Source organism: Hibiscus syriacus, unplaced genomic scaffold (genome assembly GCF_006381635.1).
Source record: "Hibiscus syriacus cultivar Baekdansim isolate YM2019G1 unplaced genomic scaffold, ASM638163v2 tig00116996_pilon, whole genome shotgun sequence".
NCBI classification, from domain to species: Eukaryota; Viridiplantae; Streptophyta; class Magnoliopsida; order Malvales; family Malvaceae; genus Hibiscus; species Hibiscus syriacus.
The window spans coordinates 3,007,436-3,025,516 of NW_024063512.1; the positions used below are offsets into that span (position 1 = coordinate 3,007,436).

An 18,081-nucleotide genomic window follows, 5' to 3' on the forward strand; every position below is an offset into this window, starting at 1 on the left:
GTCATGGGTGTGTTCGAATACCAGTGACAATAAGAGTGATTGCATATTTATTGTCAAAATGGTTGAGAGTATTTAAAACAGATTCTATTTTATAATCTCTTTAACTTAATAAAAAAATAACATTTATTTTTGTTAGTTACCCAAATTAATTCGTCAAAATCCACATTATCTGTAAACAAAACATTGGATTTTTTTTAATTTTTAAAAGAAAAATACCTCTATGTACTACGCACCACTCTTCTTCTCCTCTTATGTGGATCTGTATTTCAATTAAATATTTAAATTAAGCCAGATTTTATCGCTTTCTTTTGTACTTCTTCTTCGTTCATGGTAGAGTGCTTCTGATTTGTTTTATCAGGTAATGCTTTTCTTTCTTATTATTTTCCCTTTCTTTTTTGTTCCTACCTCTGTTTGTTTTCTAAGAAAACAACCATGATAAACTTAAAGAAATCATTGAAGACAAACCTGGATTTATTCTTCCATTCCTTTCAGTTTCGCATCCTTGCATTTCGTCTGAATGAGATTCGGAGTTTATATAAGTTTTCGTTTTTTCCTTTTCTTGAGGCTTCCGGTTATAAACCAGAAATCATTATGAATCTCTAGAATTTGCAACCGTTATAATTTCACTGAATGATTTCAACGTCAATTTTGATTTTTTTCTTTTAATTCTAATTACAGTATATCATTAGGAGAGTTCTTTTGTTAATTGCTGCATTTATATATAACTGTTACAACTAGAAAACTTGCCTTTTAACTCAGTGATTATAAAGTTGCCTTTAGGTAATTGATCAGCTTTTGTTTTTCAGTTGGTAAATATTAAGAACCAGGAACACATGATTTCACTGGTCAAATCAATTAGCGTGGCTTTTCCACTCGTGTTTAATACAGTGATAGTTCAATTATATTATGTTCTATGATATGTAAAGGCAATTTTTATCTGTCTGGCAGCTGGAGTCTAGTTTCAAACATTTTTCTCCTGTTCCCTACTTTTTAATGCAAAGGTTGCATATTTTTATATTTTTGTTCTTTCAGCATTCTTTGAATAATTATTTCATTTATTTGCAGTGAGATATGGTTTCCTTTGGGAAGAGGTTGAAGGAAAGACAAATTCAGGAATGGCAAGAGTATGTTCGATATATTCTTATTTCCGTGTGCATTGCTCTTTGACTATTTCCTCTGTATTGTGTTATATAATTTGCTGCTGTATCAATACTATGCTTTTTGCTTGTCCAACATGCTGCTAGTTGCAGTTTAATATATCTTATAAGACATTTTTCAATAAATATAATGTGGTTACAACTGCCATAGCCTTCTTTAATAGCATGTGGTGCTTATTTTCTACTATTCATCTTATGCGAGCATGAAGAGTTTACATGTTTCTTTATATAATTTAGCAACTTTATTTCTGTCTTTAATCAAGATTAATCTAAAAAAATCATCTTTCCTGATACAGAACAAACCATAGATATACGATGTGAAAAAGAGAGACAGGTTGTTGTGCATGTTGACAAACTTGAATGTTATTAGCGGCAAGACAAAGATCATATGATGTGGTCATATTTCTTTTCTCTTGCAGATATTACATAAACTACAAGTTAATGAAGAAGAAAGTCAAACAGTATGCTCATCAAATTGAAGTCGGGACACTAGATCTTCGACAGGTTCTCAAAGATTTCTCAAGAATGCTGGATAATCAGGTATGTTTAAAACTGAACTTCAGATTATCTGCATGTACTTATTCATGGAAAACTGAGACCAAAAGCTTGAATAGCAGGGAGCTAGGGACTCCACTATGGACATACTGATATTATGCTTTGATCCTTTTGCAATCTATTTACTTTCTCCTTTTAACTAATTTAGATTTTCTTTAGCATCACTCCTTTCCCCCTTTTTCCCCCAATATTTATGGATTGTTGGGGGAAAAGAGCATGTTAGAAAGTATACAGGGTAGGATGTCGGTACATTTATGGGAATTTCTGTAATTTATCCTTTATTTTGTTTGTCTTGTTCTGCATGTTTGTTGTATCACATCTTAAATTATTTTGTTTGTCTTGTTCTGCGTGTTTGTTGTATCACATCTTAAAGCCTCTTTTAGCTGGTAAAGATTTACTTAAAATGCTCAATGTGAGCATTGTGATGTGTCATGACCCTGTGGAATTAGAATGCCTTTGTATAGATTTTAAATCTAAAGAGAAATTTTGCAACCAATCATAAAAGTAATTTTTGTTTCCATACACCTTATGTGCTTTATGAAAATTGTCTTTCCCAAGGTTGAATCTGATGTATTTCATGCTTATTGTGTAGAAAACAAACTGTGTAGAAAACAGACTGTAGAAAACAGACAAGTCTGTTATTTTTATTCTTGTGTACATTCAGTAGAACATATTACATATTTATATACAAATTATGCCTCTAAACTAGGAAACTCTAAGAAAAGAAACTAATCCTAGGAGATGTAATCCCTTGAAATAAGAGATTGAAAAACAAAAAATAATTACAGAATCTCTTAACTTAAGGGATTGACAACTCATTTCTATAATTCCTACACTCCACCTCAAACTGGTGTATATATGTTGTATATACCCAGTTTGAATGACATCTCATCAAAAGTCACTCGTGGAAGGGCTTTGGTGAAGATATCTGCCAGCTGTTTCTTTGTCGGAATGTACTGCAGTTTTGCAACTCCATTGTTGACCTTCTCGTAAATAAAATGTCTGTCTATCTCAATGTGTTTCGTTCTATTATGCTGCACTGGGTTTTTTGCTATACTCATAGCTGATTGGCTGTCACTAAAAATCTCAAAATTCTTCTTGTCATCTAAGTCCAGTTCTGTGAGCAGTCTTTTAATCCACATTCCTTCACATATTCCGAGAGCCATTGCTCTAAACTCTGACTCAGCACTACTTCGAGAGACAACAACTTGTTTCTTACTTCTCCAAGTCACCAAATTACCCCAAACGTAGGTACAGTAGCCACTAACTGACCTTCTATCAGTTAATTCACCTCCCCATCTTGTATCCGTATAAACCTTCACTGTTCTGTCTTGATGTTTTCTAAATATAAGTCCAGCTCCTGGGGTAAATTTCAAGAACCTTAAAATTTTGTTAACAACTTCCAAATGTTCTTCTCGAGGATCACTCATATGTTGGCTGACAATGCTCACTGAGTATGCAATATCAGGCCTGGTCAGTGAAAGGTAGATTAACTTCCCAACTAACCTTTGGTAGGTTTCCTTGTTTACTGGATTTCCAGTCCTTTCCTTGCAAAATTTCAAGCCTGGCTCCATTGGAGTTTCAACTGGTTTGCAGTTGAGCATCCCACTTTCTGTAAGAAGATCCAAAACATACTTACACTGGTTTATGACTAGCCCTTCCTCGGACCTTGCAACTTCCATACTCAGGAAATACCTCATACTCCTTAAATCCTTGGTTTCAAACTCCTTTGCAAGATTCATCTTTAGCTTTTCTATTTCTTCTATATCACTGCCAGTTATAATCATATCATCTACATAGACAATTAGGAGGGTTATCTTACCACTCGGTGTAATTTTTCTGAATAATGTGTGATCCGCTTGGCTTTGTTTGAAACCATTTTGTGTCATAGCCTTAGCAAATCGATCAAACCAAGCCCTGGGAGACTGTTTTAAGCCATATAAGGATTTATTGAGCTTGCACACAGTTTTCTTAGTGACCTTTCCTTCTAATCCGGGGGAGCCTCCATGTATACCTCTTCTTCAAGGTTCCCATTCAGAAAAGCATTCTTTATGTCCAGCTGATGCAATTTCTAGTCCATGTTAACAGCTACTGATAACAATATTATGATGGTATTCAATTTTGCAACCGGTGCAAAAGTCTCCTGGTAGTCGATGCCATAGGACTGAGAAAAACCTTTAGCAACCAGCCTTGCCTTGTATCTTTCCACACTCCCATCCGAATGATATTTGACTGTGAATATCCACCTGCATCCAACAACTCTCTTCCCTTTTGGCAAATCTGTCAAACTCCATGTCTTATTCTTTTGCAACGCTTTTATCTCTTCTTCCACATCCTTTTTCCACTCAGGAGATTGAAATGCTTCTGTCACATTTCTTGAGATTTTCACAGTGTTAATGCTGGCAATGAAGGCCCTGAAATTAGACTGTAATTTCCCATATGTAACATACTTATTTATGGGATGAGCAGTGCATTTTCTTACTCCCTTCCTAATAGCAATAGGAAAGTCATCAAGATTAACAGTAGTAGCCTCTTGGTAACCATCATTACCTTATGTTTCAGCTGCAAGAGGATCCGAATTTGGTTCTTGGCAAATGCTAGGCTGACTGATTTCTTCAGCAACATCTTTCCTTCTTCTTGAGTAAACACTGAGTTGTTTCGGTTGGGGAGTTATGGTTTCAGGGTCATTGTTAGGTGCATTTTTGGTAGTGGTGGAAGGTGTTTTGCACGGACTAGAGTGTTGAGATAAGGAGGAAGGTAATTCATCAGAGTTATTTAGGTTATTCCCATCACCCTCCCTAGGAACTGGGACAGTGCTAGCCGGCTTTGTAGAGACAGTAATAGGTAAGGAAAGGATAGGCTGTAAAGAAATATCGGTTTGAATAGGTTGAAATTCCTTGTAACTAATAGGCTGTAAAGAAATATCGGTTTGAACAGGCTGAAATTCCTTGTAACTCCCCCCCTGAATTTCTGTTCCTGAAAAATAAGGTTGGTTTTCAAAAAATGTAACATCAAAGGAGACATAGGTCTTTTTTGTGGAAGGTGAGTAACACTTGTAACCCTTCTGACTCGAAGAATAGCCCAAGAACACACACTTTATGGACCTAGGATCTAATTTCCCTCTGTTGTGGATATGAACAAAGGTTGAACACCCAAACACCCAAGGAGAAAGACTTGAGTTTAAATGTTTAAAATGGGGATACAGCTGAAACAGAACCTTAGTAGGAATTTTGAAATCTAAGGTCTTACTTGGCATTCTATTAATGAGGTAAGTGGCTGTAAGAAGAGCTTCCCCCCCAAAGATACTTAGGAGCATTAGCAGCAAACATAAGAGACCTAGTAACTTCTAGAATATGTCTATTTTTCCTTTCTGCTACCCCGTTTTGTTGAGGTGTGTTGACACAAGAAGTAAGGTGAACAATGCCTTTTTCCTTAAAGAAATACCCAAGAGTTTTATTCAAATACTCACTCCCATTGTCACTCCTTAGAATTTTGATTTTTGTGTCAAATTGGATTTCAACTTTTTGATAAAAACTTTTAAAGGGAGACTCAACCTCAAATTTTTCTCTCATTAAGAAAACCCATGTTGTCCTAGAGTAATCATCTATAAAAGAAACAAACCACTTATACCCAGAAATACTTTTGACAGGAGAAAGGCCCCAAATGTCACTATGGATGATGGAAAAAGGTGTTGTTGGTTCAAATTTGGCTGGGATATATGGTTTTCTGGTGTGTTTGGCCATTTGACAAATTTCACAGGAAAACAAAGATGGATCTTTATTAATGAATAAGCTCGGTAACATTTTGGAAAGATAGAAAAAATTAGGATGACCTAATCTAGAGTGTCATAACATAATTTTATTGGTATTGAGATTAGAAGATAAAATTGGTTTCCTAAGAGCACTGGATAAGGCATGATTATGAGATGCTTTACCTCCAAGGGTGTACAATCCTTTGCCCAACCTAGCACTGCCAATCACCCTCTTCGAGCCCTGTGCTTGAAAAATGCAACCACCAGTACCAAACACAACATTACAACCAAAATCTTTAATTAATTTGTTGACTGACAACAGATTGCATGCAAGTCTAGGAACATAGAGGACATTATGAAGTAGTAGATTTTTGTTTAATGTAACAGAACCACTCCCTTTGACTGTAGTGAGAGAGCCATCTGCTATTTTGATATAAGCTGGTAAGCTGCTTTCACTATATTCCTCCAAGAGATCAATATTTCATGTCATATGATCTGATGCACCCGAGTCTATTATCCATTGTACAGAGGAAGCATATGGATTATTTCCATCAGTAGTAGTATAAATCACATTTGTAGGCTTGGCTGTCATACTGTTCAAAATCTGCTACAGTTCCTCTATCTGTTTCTTGCTAAAATTGCTTGAGGAATCATCTTGAGAGGCAATATGAGGCTCCTTTTGAAACCTGGACCGTGTGGGCTGCCAATCGGCTGGTTTTCCATGCAGCTTCCAACATTGATCTATCATATGGCCTGGCTTCTTACAATGTTCACACCAAAGGCGATTTTTCCTCTGTTGCTTTGAAAATTTGAAATCTGAAATCTGAAAATCAGATTGAGAGAGGTTGGTATGGGAAGTGATTTCGGATGCTGAGGGATCCGGATTAGCCATAAAAAAATAGAGTTGAATAGGAATTGATTTAAAGAGAAGCGAAAATCGGATTGATCGCTCGAAACTGATACCATGTAGAAAACAGACTGTGTAGAAAACAGACAAGTTTGTTATTTTTATTATTGTGTACATTCAGTAGAACATATTACATATTTATATACAAATTATGCCTCTAAACTAGGAAACTCTAAGAAAGGAAACTAATCCTATGAGATGTAATCCCTTGAAATAAGGGATTGAAAAACAGAAAATAATTACAGAATCTCTTAACTTAAGGGATTGACAACTCATTTCTATAATTCCTACATATTGTAATTGAAATTTCAGATTGAGAAGATTGTCCTTTTTCTACTGGAGCAACAAGGCCTACTCGCAAGCAAGTTAACAAAGCTTAGAGAACAGCATGATGCTCTTGAGGAGCATCCACAAATATCCAAAATAACTGAACTAAGAGAAGTTTATAGAGGAGTGGGATACGATCTTTTGAAGCTTCTCTATTTTGTTGAAATGAATGCTATCGGTCTACGGAAGATATTGAAAAAGTTTGATAAACGCTTTCGCTATAGATTCACTGATTACTATGTCAAAACACGTGCTAATCATCCTTACTCTCAGCTGCAGCAAGTGTTCAAGCACGTGGTAATGTACCATTTCTATATTTAACATCCAGCTCTTGTTCATTTCTAGATTAGATTGTGAAAAGTAACAGTAGGGCATGTAGAAGTAGTTTTAGCAGTATCCTTAAGCTTATTTTCTAAATGTATATTTTTCAGGGTTTAGGTGCTGTTGTTGGGGCAGTATCTCGTAATCTTCACGAACTTCAAGACCGTCAGGGAAGCTACTTATCAATTTATGATTCGCCCTCACTTCCACTCCAGGTTTCTGCAATATATACTTGTTATAAAATTTTCATCTTATTCCCTCTGCAAATCTGTTATATGGTAATAAAGATATGGTTATGCTATTTTACTTACTCGGATCATCTGCAGGATCCTGTGGTTGATTCAATAAAAGCAGCTGTTGATAGGTTAACTCACTCAACAAACTTCCTAAACTTCATGGCACAGCATGCTCTGATTATGCAAGAAGAGCTACCTGCTCCCATTGAGCAACGCATTGATGAAGAGAAATACCATTTTATGTCACTCCTCCTGAACTTAGCAAACACATTCCTTTATATGGTTAATACATATATTATTGTTCCTACAGCTGATAACTACTCCATGAGCCTTGGAGCTGCTGCAACAGTCTGTGGTATTGTTATTGGGGCAATGGCGGTTGCACAGGTGTTTTCTTCAGTGTACTTTAGTGCATGGTCTAACAAGTCATACTTCAGACCTCTCATATTTAGCAGTATTGTCCTTTTTGTGGGAAATACCATGTATGCGTTGGCTTATGATCTGAACTCATTAACAGTTCTTCTACTGGGTCGACTTTTTTGTGGGTAAGTGTTTGTTCTCTTTATCTTCTTTTCTTCTTGTCAGAGCTCACAGTACATATAGTGATTGTGGTGGAACGGTCATTGGGGTTTTTGGTTTGTTTTTGGTGCTTGAGTTTGTCAGGGTTTTATTCTGGTTACTGATACTAAGAGTCTTAACGCTCTAGCAACATACATATGGCTGTTAGCAGCATGGTCGTTATTGAGAGATAACCAAAGCTCAACGTAGTCATTGTAGTTTGCAGTATGGTAGGACTTCTTAGTGTATAATGACTGTAACTTAACTATTCCAAATTTTCTCTTATTGGATTAGTTATTACTTTTATTATACGTATGGCAAACCTGAGCCTTACTGGAATTATAAGTGGGAATAGAATTGGAGATTAAATATGGTTCCAGGACCCCAATTGAACTCACCTATGAATATTGTTAGTTTGAGAGACTAGGAGCTACGTTTCATTTTTTACTTTTGCCATCTATCTTGATAAAATTAATCTTGTCATTGCAGATTCGGTTCTGCTAGAGCTGTTAACCGCCGGTATATCAGTGATTGTGTACCACTAAAAATTCTTATGCAGGCATCTGCTGGATTTGTTAGTGCCAGTGCTTTGGGAATGGCATGTGGTCCTGCTCTTGCTGGCATACTTCAGACAAATTTCAAAATTTACAAGTTAACATTTAATGCAGTCACTTTGCCAGGATGGGTTATGGCTGTTGCTTGGCTCGCATATCTGGTATGGTTGTGGTTCTCATTTAAAGAACCATCTCGTGATTTTGAAGAGAATAATTCTCCTCATGGATCGAATTCCGGTATGTTTTCTTTTATCAATTATCTTTTGGCTTGATCAGTTTATGCATATATGCTATTATGTGATTATCACTGATCAAGGTCTTTCCAGTATATTTAATTTAGAACCCAATAATTGGTTTGGGAGCTCATCCTTTTTAATTCTGCTGCTTTGATTGTTTTGTTTAGTTGCAGGATATCTTATATAAATGCATTAAAATTATTGATATGCATGTTCTACAATGTAGATACAGAAAAGGCAGAAAAAAGTAAACTTGAGAAAGGTCTTAAACAACCATTGCTGATTACTTTGGAAGAGAAGAAAGAAGATGATGAAGACCCAGAAGCTGATGGAAGTGAAGAAGATCCTGAGGAATCTCGTCGACCCGCTACATCAATGGTTTCAGCCTATGGACTGCTTACACCCTCAGTCAAGGTATATCATTAAACAATTACTGGCTTGAGTTTCAAAAGTTGTATAAGATGATTAGTCGAATGTTCATCTGAATTCATTTGCAATAAAAAATTCCTTAGCACACTAAATGGGAAAAAGTGGACAAATACGATGTTTATATTTATCAACTTAACTTTACTTGTATCGTTTTAGCTAAAGAAAATGGCCTTTGGATGTTCTCTAACCTGAGTTCTAATAATATCACCAGGTTCAGTTGTTGATATATTTCATGCTCAAGTATGCAATGGAAATTCTACTTTCGGAGTCTAGTGTGGTCACCACATACTACTTCAGCTGGTCAACAAGCACAGTTGCCATCTTTCTTGCATGTCTTGGCTTAACAGTTCTTCCTGTAAACATTGTTGTTGGGAGCTACATTAGCAACATGTTTGAAGACAGGTATTTTTTAAGGATGTACCCTTTTAATTAATTTCTTTATTTAACGTAAATTGGTATTCATATCTTCATTGATCTTCGCTTCGGAATTGTGTGTCTAATGCATCCATTTTCATTGCAGGCAAATTTTGTTGGCATCTGAAATTGTGGTTTGCGTAGGCATACTGCTAAGCTTCCATATAATAATGCCATACTCCGTACCCCAGTATGTATGCTCAGGGCTCATCATGTTTGTTTCCGCTGAAGTACTCGAAGGTAAACATTATATCATCTGATTTATGCCTGCAAAGCGCACTTGATGTTTTCGTAATAAGAACCGAAGATGAAGCATTCCTCCCTGTTTTCAAGTTTTAAATGAACCGAGTGTGTGGTTACAGGTGTGAACCTGTCACTTCTATCCCGCGTAATGTCATCTCGGCTGTCACGCGGAACGTACAACGGGGGACTACTCTCGACGGAAGCTGGGACTATTGCTCGAGTGATTGCAGATGCCACAATAACAATAGCTGGCTTCTTTGGTCAGAGTTGGTTTTTGAATATCACTCTACTTCCTTCACTAGTGATATGCGTCGTCTCTATCGTTGCTACATGCTGTACCTATAACTCTTTGTTTTGACCAATTCCATAAGAACAAGAATAAAAAGAAATCAGCATCTCTACAAAATTCCATGATGATGCTTAACAGTTTTACCTGTTCAAATAATTTTTTTCATCATCGTGTTATCGATGCTATATATAGTGAGAAACTTGCGGCGTTGATTATCCCTTATAATTGTATCTTGATAAAATTTTGTTCCCATTCAATTGAGCTCTCAAAATAGAGCTGCAAAGTCCTACACATATAGAATGCTTCTATTTGTTTTACTTATGGTCTTTGTTATCTAGGCTTGAGAAGTGGACGTCAGGTGTATGAATACGTGTTATATAACTTCACATCATCTCTTTATGTAGTATATAACTAATCTCCAATATAGTATCATTCTTTAATATTATTAGTTTAAAAAAGCCATTTAAAGCTTAAGCACCGGTAATGATGTTGGTGATATGTGGGTAAAAATTAACATGTAGGATAGGATCGATAGTTATTCTTACTTTCATCTTCAAATTATGACTCTCATTCTAAACTGATCCTCAAACTTTTGAGCATTCCAAGTTCATCTCCAAAGTATGACCCTTATTCTATATTGATACCCAACTTTTTTAATGTTCTAATTTCATCCTCAAACTTTTGAATGATTTAGAGGAATATTATTGGAATGTTGAAAAGTTTGGGGATTAATTTAGAAGGCTGGTCCTAGTTTGGGGATGAATTTGGAACGTTCAGAAGTTTGGGGATTAATTTAAAATATGAGTCATAGTTTGAGGATGAAATCAGAATGTTCAAAAGTTTAGGGACCGATTTAGGATGGAGGTAATTGTTTGAGGATGTATGGTGCAATTAACTCTCTCTCTATATGCGTATGTTTAAAAAATAAAATGGAGTTGAAAATCACCCAACTTGGACTTCATCGAGTGTCCTAGGCCCTAGCCTTCTCTTTTTCCGGGTGGAAAAAGATGTTTAACTCTCCTGCAAATATGTTTGCTCTGTGGAGAATCACATATTATGCATTTCTTGAACTTTTCCTGAAGCTTCTTTTGCCTACAAGATTGGACATTTAACTTGGTTTGAGTTTTGTTTGGGTTTTGTGGCCGATAAACACAACTCAATAATCTTTGTTCCCTCAACCTATCTCCCGTAGAGCTTGTTGCTGGATTGGCCTTGTTTTTCATATATAAGACGCAAGACCAGGTTTTGGTTTTTGTTGGTATACATATATCCATAGCAATATCTCAACCATTTGAATTTATCTGGTGTTTCTTTTGGGACGATGAGTCTTGGGTGGGGGAGACTTGTTAACGTTGCCTTTGCTGTATTTCTCTTCCTACATAGCTTTTCTGCCTCTCAAACAGGTATTCCCAATATAAATGTTGAAGTAAATCTGGATATGAAGTTTATTTTTAGTATTAAGCTATCATTTTCATGCAAAAACTCAGGCTTAATGCATCAATGTTTCTATCCCAACAGCACCAAACTACTCTTTCATGCACAATGCAACATCAGCACCAAACTTGTCATTTTACGACTACATAGTTGTCGGCGGTGGGACTGCCGGCTGCCCCTTAGCTGCCACACTATCTCGACAGGCCAACGTCTTGCTCCTTGAACGCGGTGGACACCCCTATGGTGACCCCAACATCACTAAATTGGCCAACTTCGGTGCTTCCCTCTCCGACCTTTCCCAGCGGTCCCCATCGCAGCGGTTTATCTCCACAGACGGTGTCATTAATGCACGAGCGCGCGTGTTGGGCGGCGGAAGTTGTCTGAATGCAGGGTTTTACACACGCGCCGCCCCAGAATACGTCAGGTACCGAGTTTGCACCAATTAACATTATTTACCAATGTTTTTGCACCATATGCATATGTGTTATGTTGTTAATTTTAGGCGAGTAGGGTGGGATGGACGACTAGTGAATGAGTCATACCAATGGGTTGAAAATCTTGTGGCATTTGAGCCACCGATGGGGGAATGGCAGTCAGCTGTGAGAGATGGTCTGCTAGAGGTTGGGGTGAGGCCGTTCAATGGCTTCACCTTTGATCATATTAATGGGACCAAAGTTGGTGGAACAATATTTGATCAACAAGGGAACCGGCACACAGCAGCTGATTTATTGATGTATGCTAACCCTGGGGCTCTTACTGTCCTCCTGCATGCAACTGTGCACAGAATCTTGTTTAGAACCAAAGGTAACATTATCTCATAGCCACCACAAATTCTCTCTATCATCTGATATGTAACTTGAACTTGGTTTCAAATAACAGGGAAAAGCAGGCCAACGGCTCATGGAGTGATTTTCTGGGACGAAACAGGGGCTCAACATAGAGCGTATCTTAAACGTGGGTCTAAAAATGAAATCATTCTATCTGCCGGAGCACTGGGAAGCCCGCAGTTGTTGATGTTGAGTGGGGTCGGACCGGCAGCTCATCTTCAGTCGCATAATATCAGGGTGGTGTTAGACCAACCCATGGTTGGCCAAGGCATGTCCGATAACCCCATGAACGCTGTCTTTGTCCCGTCCCCTCTTCCAGTCGAGGTTTCACTTATCCAAGTCGTTGGCATTACAAATTCTGGAAGCTACATTGAAGCTGCTAGTGGTGAAAGCTTTACTACTTCTAGTCTTTCTTCTTCTTCAACATTTTATGGCATGTTCTCACCTAAGGTATAATAAGTTTTGTGTTCCATTCATTTAAAGACTTTTTTCGGTACTTCAAAGCTCTATTAAACTTTAGTACATTACCCTCACCTTGCTATGCAGATTGGCCAGTTATCTACGGTGCCACCTAAACAAAGGACCCCAGAAGCTATTGCCAAAGCTATTGAATACATGAATAGACTTGACCAAATAGCTTTACAAGGTGGATTCATCTTGGAAAAAATCATGGGTCCAATTTCAACAGGCCATTTGGAGCTCCAAACCCGAGATCCGAACGATAACCCATCTGTCACCTTCAATTATTTCAAGGATCCTCTAGACCTGCAAAGATGTGTTAAAGGGATTGAAACCATAGGGAAAATCATTGAATCAGAGTCTTTCTCTAGATTCAGACAGGATTCTGTGTCTTGGCAAGAACTTCTGAATATGACCGAATTTTCCCCTATAAATTTGTTGCCTAAGCATTACAACCCCTCAATGCCACTGGACGTGTTTTGCAGAGACACAGTGATGACTATATGGCACTATCATGGAGGCTGCCAAGTTGGTAGGGTTGTTGATCTTGATTACAGGGTTCTCGGTGTCAATGCTCTAAGGGTCATCGATGGATCCACCTTCAACTACTCGCCTGGGACTAATCCTCAAGCCACTGTCATGATGCTTGGAAGGTATTAATTAATCATTTGGCATAAAAGGATCAGTTTGGAAGGATTGACATTTTCTGTTTAATGTGATGCAGGTACATGGGTGTGATGATATTGAGTGAGAGATGAGCCAATTAAGAATCCAAGTGATTCGTTGTGGTTTATGTTTATTTCTTTTGATTAAGACATGATGTTCTTGACTTCTTGTTAAGCATTAAGTGGTCCAAATGTTGAGGCTTTTAAGTTAAACCATTTGTCAAAAGTTTCATTTATGAATATTTGGCGTGAGAAATGTTTTGTTGTTCAATTGTTTTGCCTTGTAATAAACTGGTTCAATGATCCGTAGCAGATCAAAATGTAGAAGAACAAGAAATCAAAACATATTGTAATAACGTAAGCATGATAATAACGATCGTAAAACAGTCGCAAAATAAAACACACTAAGATTTAACATAGATAAACCTTTTCGGAAAAAGACCACGGGGAGAAAGAGAGAAAATTCACTATATCGAAAAAGAGTACAAGAAGATTTTCCCTTTCTCTCATTCTCAGCTTGAAAATCGATGTCCAGGATCTTCTGTTACTTCTTCATCATCTTCTCCTCCTCCTCCATTGCACTCACTTTCCTTGGAATATGCATTTTTGACAAATCCCACAACTCAGTAAACCTGTATTCTCAGCTAGCTATTATATGGCGGTAAAGAGTCCAAATTTCAATCCGGTATCAGGAAAAGGATTATGGCATTCATGAATATCCCAGAAGCTGATTACATCCTGGTTTTCATTGCAAATCAATCCGCTGTTTTCAAGCATCTAGCAGAGTCTTATCCATTTTGGTCCAGTCGAAATCTTCTGACGGTTTACGACCATCAAAATGAGGTGGCAGAGGTGATGATTGAGAGCTCGAAGAACTGAGGAGCAATTGCTATGTCGGCTAGTTTTTGGTGACCTAATCTACAAATGCATACAGAAAACTTGACAAAGAAGATTGTGAGTACAAGCAAGCGGATGGAGGAAGGCATTCTCGTTTTCCACTGCAATCAAGGGTTACAGGATCGAGATATATTCATATCTGTGGATTCCAGCCTGCCTGCCTAATTTGTTCATTTTTTATGGTTTTTTGGAGAAAACCCCGTTTGGATTATGCTGCTTGTTGGTCAAGTAATTCAATGCTTTCGGTTCTTAAAGATTCAGCCATCGGATATGAGCGTAGGTATAGTGAATCTTGTCCCAGTATCATGCCAACTTGAATCCATGAAAAACTTGCTATAATTTCCAGGACTGAAACCAAAAAGGTTGATGAATCTCCAATTCAATCTTCATTCTCATGCCCCATATCTGAAACAGGCGGTGAAGTTCAAAAACCTGAAGGAACCAAATCAGCAAAGAAGAAGACATCATTTTCTGAAATTAAAAAAAAAGAAAAAGAAGAAGTAATAGTTGCATCATTTGAATGTGGTAGCACAAACAATACCCTTCAAAGCAAAAACCCGAAACCTGAATGTAGAAGCTTGGGTCATGCAGATACACTAGGCGTGATAAAAAATCAAGATCAGGACAAAAATCATAATTAGCATACATTCATAAGTGCCCGTCTAGCTCAGTCAGTAGAGCGCAATGCTCTTAACTTTGTTTTTATATTATTTGTCATTGTGCTTTAAATTGAATCTTGTACCGGCGTCGTTTTATTCACATTAAATATCTTGTTATTTTTATATTCGCTTTCTCAAGTCTCACCAGTCCTGCCAATTTTCTTAAAACCCTAACCCCAAAGACAAATCCCTCAAAACCAATCAAATCCAAAAGAACAAAGAAAGGGAAGTTAAAACTTGAACGAAGATGCCGAACCTTGAATGTCGTATGTACGAAGCGAAGTACCCTGAGGTGGATATGGCGGTGATGATACAAGTGAAAAATATCGCCGACATGGGTGCCTATGTTTCTCTCCTGGAGTACAACAACATCGAAGGTATGATATTGTTCTCGGAGCTCTCCCGCCGCCGGATTCGTAGCGTTAGCAGTCTAATCAAAGTGGGCAGAACAGAGCCCGTGATGGTCCTACGTGTCGATAAGGAAAAGGGTTACATTGATTTGAGTAAAAGGAGAGTTGGCGAAGAAGATATTCAGACTTGTGAAGAAAGGTATAATAAGAGTAAGCTTGTTCACTCTATTATGCGACATGTGGCCGAGACTTTGGATATTGATTTGGAGGTAATTTATCTATTTTTCTTTTTAATTTTTATAATCGAGCACTGTTTTGATTGCTCAGTGGTTGACAATAGTAATAGTTTTCTAAATTTGCATAATATGTATCCTTTTGGCCATGCTTTATGGATTGTGATTTGGAAGTAAATTTGGGTTCTTGGTTGATTGAGGGGATTTTGATCATTGTTTTATGGGTTTTTGCTTTGAAAATTTGGTTCGGTTAATGTTATCTGAGAATAATAAGACTTTCCAGTTATTTTCTTATTTAATGTCTATGAGGAGAATGCATCTTTTCCGTACTGAAACATGATAAACCAAAAACAAATTGGCTGATTTCCTTTTAAACGTTCTACTTTTAGTCCAAATTTTCACAATTTTTGCTCACTTTCAGATTGCATTTTACCCTGTTTCTTAGAAATATATGGACAAGCTAATAGTTTTGTCTGCGAAATTCATGCTAAGGCGAAGATTCTATTCTAATAATCTATACATGTAGCCAGTATTGAAAGTAATCTCTGTCTTCAGTTGATCGGCATACAATGGACTGATTCGAATTATTTTTTACAGGAGTTGTACATTAAAATTGGTTGGCCACTATACCGGAAGTATGGACATGCTTTTGAGGTAAGAATCTGCTGTTTTCAAAGTGTTTTATTATTTACACACTGGTATCATGGCCTTAATATTTATGTTTGCAGGCATTCAAAATTATTGTGACTGATCCTGATTCAGTCTTGAACACCCTCACCTGCGAAGTAAAAAAATCGGGCCCAGATGGACAGGAGGTAATTTTTTATTTGTAAGATTCATGCATCGTTATTTCTTCAGTTGGATTGAATCTCTAACCGTTTCTTTCTTTAGGTGACTGAGGTGGTTCCTGCTGTAACTGAGGAAGTCAAAGATGCTTTGGTAAAAAACATTAGGAGAAGAATGACTCCACAACCTCTGAAGATTCGGGCTGACATTGAAATGAAATGTTTCCAGTTTGATGGTGTTCTTCACATTAAGGTATTATTTTTAGAAATTCCCTCTGCTTTGTTTGTTGGTAACAGATGTTATTTTTTTGAATTTGCAGGAGGCCATGCGCAAAGCTGAGGCAGCTGGGAATGATGATTGCCCTGTTAAAATCAAGCTTGTTGCACCGCCACTTTATGTTCTTACCACTCAAACCCTTGACAAGGTTAGCTTAATGTCTCTTTTCATCTTTATTTTACTTGTTTTTGAAGTTACAGCCTATAGCTTTTAGTTCTGAAATCTGAAAGCGTTTGCATGAACATACTATACTTTTACGGTATTATGCCGTCCAAGATTGTTTCCCCTGTTGGAGTTGTCATTTTTGCTTCCCCATGCCAAATTCATCTGCTGATAATTCCATTGCATGCACGTTTGTCTAGCATTTTTTCCCCTTTCTGAGTTATGTAATTCTTTATTGTCTGTCGCTCAGGATCAAGGTATAGCCACTCTCACTAAAGCAATTATAGCTTGCACCGAAGCTATAGAGTATCATAAGGGAAAACTTGTTATCAAGGAACAACCTAGAGCAGTGAGTTTCCATCTTATTTCAGATTTGTCATTAGTCTTTGTTGCTTGGTTTGAAAAAAAAATTAATCTTTCTCTGGAGTCTCTCACATGGATTGATATTTAGGTGAGCGAACGAGATGATAAATTGCTTGCCGAGCACATGGCTAAGTTGCGAAATGATAATGAAGAGGTAAGTGGTGATGAAGATAGCGAAGAAGAGGAAGACACAGGCATGGGCGAAGTTGATGTTGAAAATGCAGGTCCGGGAATAATGGAATGATGCTTCTGCGGTGGCAATGATAATGAACATGATGGTCACCCTTTTCTTACCAAACCACTTTTTTTGGCCCCCCTTTCCAGGCAATTGAAAACCTCTTTAAAATTATTGTCATGTTGAGTTATTTTGCTAATATTGGATTTTAATGGAGAGTATACAGATGTATTACCTATTGATTCAAGTATTCAAAATCTTTGAAGGTGGACTTGTTTAGTTCGTTGCTTACCGTGGGGTAGAGCCACATTGAATGTCACAGTTAAAATGACTAAAAAGAGAGAGAAAACATATTCATTTTAAAGAACTCCATGCACTTGTCATTCTAATATATATATATATATATATAAAGATATTACATATGGCTAGCATACATGGCAAACAAAATAAACTGTTGCAGGGTTTTAATTTAATCTTTTATTTATTTATTGTATCATTAACTAAACAATTAATTCTGGTTAACATAGGGTCTATTTTGTCGGTTTAAAATAGGGATAAGTAAATTTCAATTCGACTCCAAAAAATTAAATCATTTTATCATTTGATTTTTTGAATTCAAACCGAGTTAAATTTTACAATTCGAATAAATCATATAATAGTATATCATGATTAAGTGTATATTATGTTTAACTTTGTAATCTAATGATGTATTGTTTAAGCTTGCTATATATTACATTATTATGTGTCTTGATTATCTTATTGAGTTTTTTGAAATTTACTCGAATTGTAACTTTATTAGTTTGAATTTTCAACAATTT

General features: G+C 36.9%; 2 protein-coding genes and 1 pseudogene across 5 annotated transcripts; all 3 read left to right on the forward strand.

Moving 5' to 3' along the window:
• The first annotated feature begins 278 nt into the window (after nucleotides 1–278).
• On the forward strand, nucleotides 279–10,097 carry LOC120193519 (SPX domain-containing membrane protein At4g22990-like). 4 transcript variants are annotated; one of them, XM_039196002.1, is made up of 12 exons: nucleotides 279–348; nucleotides 695–701; nucleotides 1,056–1,124; nucleotides 1,577–1,697; nucleotides 6,683–6,994; nucleotides 7,129–7,233; nucleotides 7,345–7,799; nucleotides 8,302–8,603; nucleotides 8,829–9,016; nucleotides 9,243–9,433; nucleotides 9,552–9,685; nucleotides 9,808–10,097. In XM_039196002.1, exons 3-12 carry the CDS (start codon nucleotides 1,072–1,074, stop codon nucleotides 10,044–10,046), a joined length of 2,100 nt encoding a protein of 699 aa, XP_039051933.1. In that variant the 5' UTR covers nucleotides 279–348; nucleotides 695–701; nucleotides 1,056–1,071; the 3' UTR covers nucleotides 10,047–10,097. The 4 variants fall into 4 exon arrangements, with proteins under 4 accessions (XP_039051933.1, XP_039051936.1, XP_039051937.1 ...); XM_039196005.1 differs by having other exon boundaries at nucleotides 8,835–9,016; XM_039196006.1 differs by having other exon boundaries at nucleotides 8,302–8,596; nucleotides 8,834–9,016.
• A 1,158-nt stretch (nucleotides 10,098–11,255) lies between these two features.
• Nucleotides 11,256–14,900, forward strand: LOC120193628 (annotated as a pseudogene).
• A 161-nt stretch (nucleotides 14,901–15,061) lies between these two features.
• LOC120193761 (eukaryotic translation initiation factor 2 subunit alpha homolog) lies at nucleotides 15,062–17,510 on the forward strand. The gene is made up of 7 exons (XM_039196199.1): nucleotides 15,062–15,537; nucleotides 16,099–16,155; nucleotides 16,230–16,316; nucleotides 16,393–16,539; nucleotides 16,607–16,711; nucleotides 16,976–17,074; nucleotides 17,177–17,510. The coding sequence occupies exons 1-7, from the start codon at nucleotides 15,166–15,168 to the stop codon at nucleotides 17,330–17,332; spliced, it is 1,023 nt and encodes a 340-aa protein (XP_039052130.1). The 5' UTR covers nucleotides 15,062–15,165; the 3' UTR covers nucleotides 17,333–17,510.
• The last annotated feature ends 571 nt before the right edge of the window (nucleotides 17,511–18,081 follow it).